Source organism: Camellia sinensis, chromosome 5 (assembly GCF_055761805.1).
Source record: "Camellia sinensis isolate YWXY chromosome 5, ASM5576180v1, whole genome shotgun sequence".
In the NCBI taxonomy this organism is placed as follows: domain Eukaryota; kingdom Viridiplantae; phylum Streptophyta; class Magnoliopsida; order Ericales; family Theaceae; genus Camellia; species Camellia sinensis.
In genome coordinates this window covers 192,194,281-192,200,322 of record NC_138965.1, presented here as the reverse complement: position 1 = coordinate 192,200,322, position 6,042 = coordinate 192,194,281, and the positions used below count along the sequence as shown (strand labels likewise).

At 37.3% G+C, this 6,042-nt stretch overlaps 1 protein-coding gene across 1 annotated transcript; it reads left to right on the top strand.

The window, feature by feature from the left end:
- The first annotated feature begins 3,839 nt into the window (after positions 1–3,839).
- On the top strand, positions 3,840–4,307 carry LOC145791973 (uncharacterized). The gene has a single exon (XM_082872437.1). It carries the CDS (start codon positions 3,840–3,842, stop codon positions 4,305–4,307), a length of 468 nt encoding a protein of 155 aa, XP_082728563.1.
- The last annotated feature ends 1,735 nt before the right edge of the window (positions 4,308–6,042 follow it).

Here is a 6,042-nt window from a genome sequence, read left to right as displayed (position 1 = left end):
ATCTCACAATTAAACCTACACACCCAATACATCATGAATTAGGGTTTATGAGACCACCCACCTCCATCACCACCCATCTATCTTCCCCAAATCTCACCTTTAATACCTACTCACCCTCAAAACCTTGAAAACCCTTTTGCGGCAATATTCCGGCTGTAACGGTGGCAACCATTTGATTACCTACAATTCTTCGGCAATGACAATGAGTGGAAGTTTTTTTGGCAACAGCAACTCCATAAGACGAGAGGAGTATAACAATAAAAACTTATTGATAAAGAAGGTTCATACTTTTGATATTGTTCGTAGCTCAGAAGAGATTGACCTTGTAAGGGTAAGTTTCTTGAAAAAAATGACAAAAATAATAAAATATGTTCGTTATTTTTTCGGGACTAATCTCTCGAACATATGACCGAAATTCAAGAATACAGGCCCGAACATTGTTTATTTGTTCGAAGACAGGTAACCAAACATTATTCATAGGTTCATACCTGTTTTACTGATCACATTTTGAAATTTAATTTATATTATTATTTATTTCAAGATGATGGCGAGTTAACAATTAAAATTCTTAACACTCGCAGAAATTTTATTTTTTCAAGTTCGGGAATACAAACCTGAACATTATTTATTTGTTCGAGAGCACATTTTTGAACATAACTTATTTGTTCGGGAATACAAGTCCGAACATGAAAGAAACTCGTCATTTTTTGGTACACTACAACTTTGTTTTGTTTATGGCTCTCCATCAAGTCTGACCACACACGCACCCATCCACACTGCTACAGCCCCAAGACAGAGATAGAGAGAAGAAAGGGAGGATATGTTATGGTAGAAACGGGAGCACATCAAAAGGCTATACCATGTTAAACAAGAGCAGTTGATCAACAAGTTACCATATCAGATGGCCCAAACGAGATTAAAATAAAAAATAAAGATCTTTCTCTCTCTCTCTCTCTCTCTCTCTCTCTCTCTCTGTAGCAGTTAGTCAAAAGGCTATACCATGTTGTTGCTTATATGAACATAGACAATATTCTTTTTTCTATTTTTTTTTTCTTTTTTTCTTCTTCTTCTTCATGGGTTTTGAAAAGGATGAGACTCTTCTTCTTCTTAGTGGGTTTTGTTAGGATTTTTTGGAAGAGAGGTTTTTTTGAGGGGTGTGGGGGATGTTTATTCAATGGGTGGAATGTTTAAGGATAATTTTAATATTATTTAGGGAGAGAAAAGAAATTTTAAGGGTTTTAAAATTTATAAGTGAGGGTCTAAAGAAATGGGGGGTTCAAAATAATTCATGTAGTGCTAATAGCACCACTCTTTTATTTTATGGTAATTCTAGTTACACCACTATTTTACCTCTTTACACCCTCCATATGAGATTATTTTTTTTTTCCAATTTTATCCACATGTGAAATTACTTTTAAGGACAAAACACTAAAATTAAGGGCTGGTTTGGCATGATATAAAAAAGTTAAAAAGTTACTAAAAAAGCAAAAAAAGTTCATACTATTCACCTATTTTTTGGTGGGAAATCTATAAAAAATTCAAAACAGGTCAGGTAGGAATGGCAACGGGGCGGGGCGGGGCCGGGGATTGCCCTCCCCGTCCCCGATCCCCGAAAGTATGGAACCCCCCGTCCCCGCCCCCGATCCCCGACGGGGAACCCCTCACTCCCCCACCCCCGTCCCCTAACGGGGATCGGGTTTCCCCGACCCCGAAACATCCCCGACGGTAACTGAGAACCCCTCATCATCATCATCATCACACACACACACAGACGCACACACATCTTCATAATAGAACCCCTCATCATCCTCATTACCAGTCATCATCCTCATAACCAATCTTTAACCAACTGAGTTACAGAACCCCTCATCGTCATCATCTCACACACACACACATCTGCAGATTTGAGACTGAGATCTGAGTCGCCATCATCATCACACACACACACAGACATCTGCAGATCTGAGACTGAGATCTGAGTCGCCATCATCATCACACACACACAGACAGAGGGAGAGAAGAGAGGTCTCGATCGGTTGAGAGAGGAGAGAAGATGGAGACTGGTTGCGCCGCTGGTATCAAGCTGCGGAGTGCGGCCACGGTGGCGTAGAGACGAGAGACAGAGAGCGGCAGAGGAAGTGGGGGTCTGAGATGAGAGAGAGAGAGAGAGATCCGAAATGAGAGATGAGAGGAGTTTTGTTAGATTGATCTGTGATAAGAGAGAGAGAGAAGAGTATATATTATATAGTGGGTTGGTGAGTGAGAGAGGAGAGAGAGGCGGAGCAGAATCGGGACCGGGGCCGGGGTCGGGCCGGGGCCGGGGCGGAACAACTTATCACCATCCCCGGCCCGAAAATGATCGGGGATTTTTTTTTTAATACCGTCCCCGGCCCGTCGGGGGTATTTTTCGGGGAATCCCCGTGTTAATCGGGGTCGAGGGGTCGGGTCCCCGTCGGGCCGGGTTTAAATTGCCATCTCTAAGGTCAGGCTGTGCAGCCACTGCGGCAGCAACCACAATTTCTCATAAAAGTGCAAAACGTGGCACAATGTAAGCCACACTTACATTAAAAAAAAAAAAAAATGAAAGGAGAGAGAAAGTCAGTGCAGCTACACTAGTCTAAGACATAGGGGTAATTTTGTAATTTTGCTATTTTAATACACATTTTTTTATAAAAAGACAAAAAGTTATCCCAAACAACTATTTTTTTTTCCCTCTATTTTTAGTCTAAAAAGTCAAAAAGTGCACTTATTTAGAATATCCAAAACAACCCCTAAATATGTTTTATTATCTCATTGCACCCCTTGATCTTCGATCCCTACTCTTCTTTTTCCTTTCTCAAGTTTTCTTTTCTCTTACACATTTCTTTTCAAAAAGTGAGAATCATAATGTCTTGATCATCAAAGAAAGCAATGGATGAAGAAACGGTGGTAAAGAACCATAAAAAAAGTGAAATGATGAGTTTTTTTTATTTGTTTGGTAGGTTTTTGTTTTGATTTTCTAGGTTGGTCTTTGACTTTTGTTCGGTGTTTCGAAATCGAACAAAATAACATAGTCCAGCATCACAATATCGAATAAAAAATATAAGTATGGTATTCAACTGCAGAATAAAAGATACATTTTTGGTAATATAGGGCTCGGTTTTTTTAATTTGTTTGGCTACTCATTGCCATGTATTTTCAGTTTCATTTTTTTTTTTATATTTTTTCATTTTTTTTGCTTGGAAGGATTATACTTATACTTATTGCAACAACACAAGTACTGCATTATTAGTGGACTCTAGTCATGAATTCGTTACAGACGAGGTTTGTTTAAGTTTTTTTATGAATACGATTTTTTCTTATTTTTAATTTGTATTGAGTTTTATTAATAATTTGACATATAAATGTATTTATTATGTTTAGATTTTTAGTAGTCGTCAAGCATTAATTAAATGGGCTTCTGACGTTGGGAAGAAGACTGGATTTGTCATTGTTATAAAGACATCAGATGTGAGAGGTAATGACAGAAAATCAAGACTTACCCTTGCTTGTAAAAGAAATAGTTACTATAGAGACAACAGAAAGATCAAGGAAGAACGATTGAAGTTGACAGGTTCTAAAAAGTGTGGATATCCATTTCTATTAAAGGGGGAAAAATTACCTACAAATGATGAGTAGATGTTGCATGTCTTATGCGGAGTGCACAATTATGTGTTTGCTAAACATCTTGAAGGACACTCATTTGTTAGCAATTATCTAAGGAGGAAACATCCTTATTAGTTGACATGTCAAAGAGTATGATGTGACCAAAAAAGATATTGGTTACATTGAAATGAAGGGATGCCTTTAATGCGACAACAATGAAGACACTCTACAACTCAAGTCATCGACATCGAATAGTACAGAGGGCGGGAAGATCACAGATGCAACAACTATTGGGGCAATTGTCGATTCAAAATTATATCGGGTGGCATCGATGTGATGATAAACAGATGGTGACTGACTTGTTCTGGGCACACCCGACTAGTTTGGAGTTGTTACGTGCATTCCCACATGTGTTGATTATGGATTGCACATACAAAACTATTAGGTATCGACTTATTCTCATAAAGATTGTTGGGTTAACATCAACAGACTCGACATTTTCAGTTGCTTTTGCTTATCTTGGTCATGAACGGGAGGACAACTATACATGGGGTTTAGGCGTATTGCGTACTGTTATGGAGAATACTGCTTTTCCAAAAGTCATTATTATAGATAAAGAGTTGGCTTTGATGAAAGGCATCTCAAAAGTTCTACCTATGGCCACTAATCTTTTATGTAGATGACATATTAGCCGAAATGTTATGATGAAGTGCAATAAGGTTTTTGAGACGAAAGATAAATGGGATAAGTTCATGCATAATTGGAGTGCTTTGGTATTGGTTAGAACAAAAACGAAATTTAATGGACAATTTTCCAATCTCAAGACCGAATTTAGTACGTATCCTGAAGCTATTAAGCATGTTACTACCAATTGGTTAGAGCTGTACAAGGAAAAATTTGTTGCAGTTTGGACAAACAGTACTATGCATTTCGAAAATACTACTACAAACAGGCAAATTATGTTCATTACATTTATGAATTGTATAATTTTTTGAATTTTATATTAAATATCAAAATATACATACTTGTAAGGCGGAGAGTTCTCATGCTAAATTAAAGAGGCAACTTGGATCAAGTCAAGGCAGTTTTGAGACATCTTGGACCAAAATACACAATTTGTTGGTGTTGTAGCATGCAGACATTAAAGCCTCATTTCAATAGAGTTTGATTGTAGTCCAGCACAACTACACACCTATCGAGTTCACTGAGTTACATGGTTTTATTTCAATTTGTAGTTTGGGCAAAATATTGGTAGAGACAAAGAGATCGAATAATATGGGAATATATGTTGCTGCATTTTGCGACGTACATATGGGTTGCCATGTACACATAAAATAGTTGAGTATTTTCAACAAGGTCTACCGATTCCTCTCTCGTGTGTAAATCCTCATTGGAGGAAGTTAGATATGCTTCCAGTTTCAGAAAGTGCTTTTGTGGAGTTTGATTGCAAAACATAGACTGATTTTTTTATTAAGAAATTCCAAACAATTGACGAGACACAACAAGTGATTCTTTTGAAGAAGTTGAAGGAGTTAATTAGTCCAGTTAGTACATTTTTTGTGGAACCTGAACTCAAGACTAACACGCGAGATAGGGGTCGAGGTCGTGGCCGTGGTCAATTGAAAATCGATACATTTACTAAACACGAGCCATCTGCGTTTGAGTTTGTATTATCTAGGAAAGATGGTTATTCACAAGGTATTACCATCTCAACTGCACCAGTTTGTAAGCAAGTGCAACAGAAGAAGGCAAAACAAAGATAATGTATGTAATTACATAAAACTTGTAACTATGTACAACATATATTTTAATAGTTGTTCAGCCTCATTTTAATTATTTCATATGTCCATTGCTGTATATTTGTGATGTAGGTCTATATGACGCAGTCAACAAATCGTATCTCTTACTTCGAACAATTTTGGAGAAGTTGAGACCATATATTCATCACATAAAAGATATACAAGCAGATAGTAATTGTGGTTTTAGGGTAATAGCTGGATTGATTGATCTAGGTGAAGATGATTGGCAACAAGTTAGGTGCAACTTGTTGACTGAGTTGCATTTGAATGTAGTGCACTATGTGTAACTATTTAGTTCCTAAGAAAGGGTTGATGACCTTAACTCTATCTTATCATATTTCGAACCTGGCCCTAGATTTAATCATTGGATGACTATGCCCGACATGGGCCATTTGATAGTATTATACTATCGAGTCGTTCTTTATCATTTATTCAAGCAACAATGCTTGACGTTTCTACCACTTAGATCAGTACCGATTGCAACACCTGATTGAAGAGATATTTGCATAGGATTTGTAAATGGAAAACATTTCGTGTAGTTAACTACTGAGCCTACTTAGATCATTACCGTGTCTTATTTTGTAATTCTACTTATTGATTTTTTTGTTGTAGGTTTATC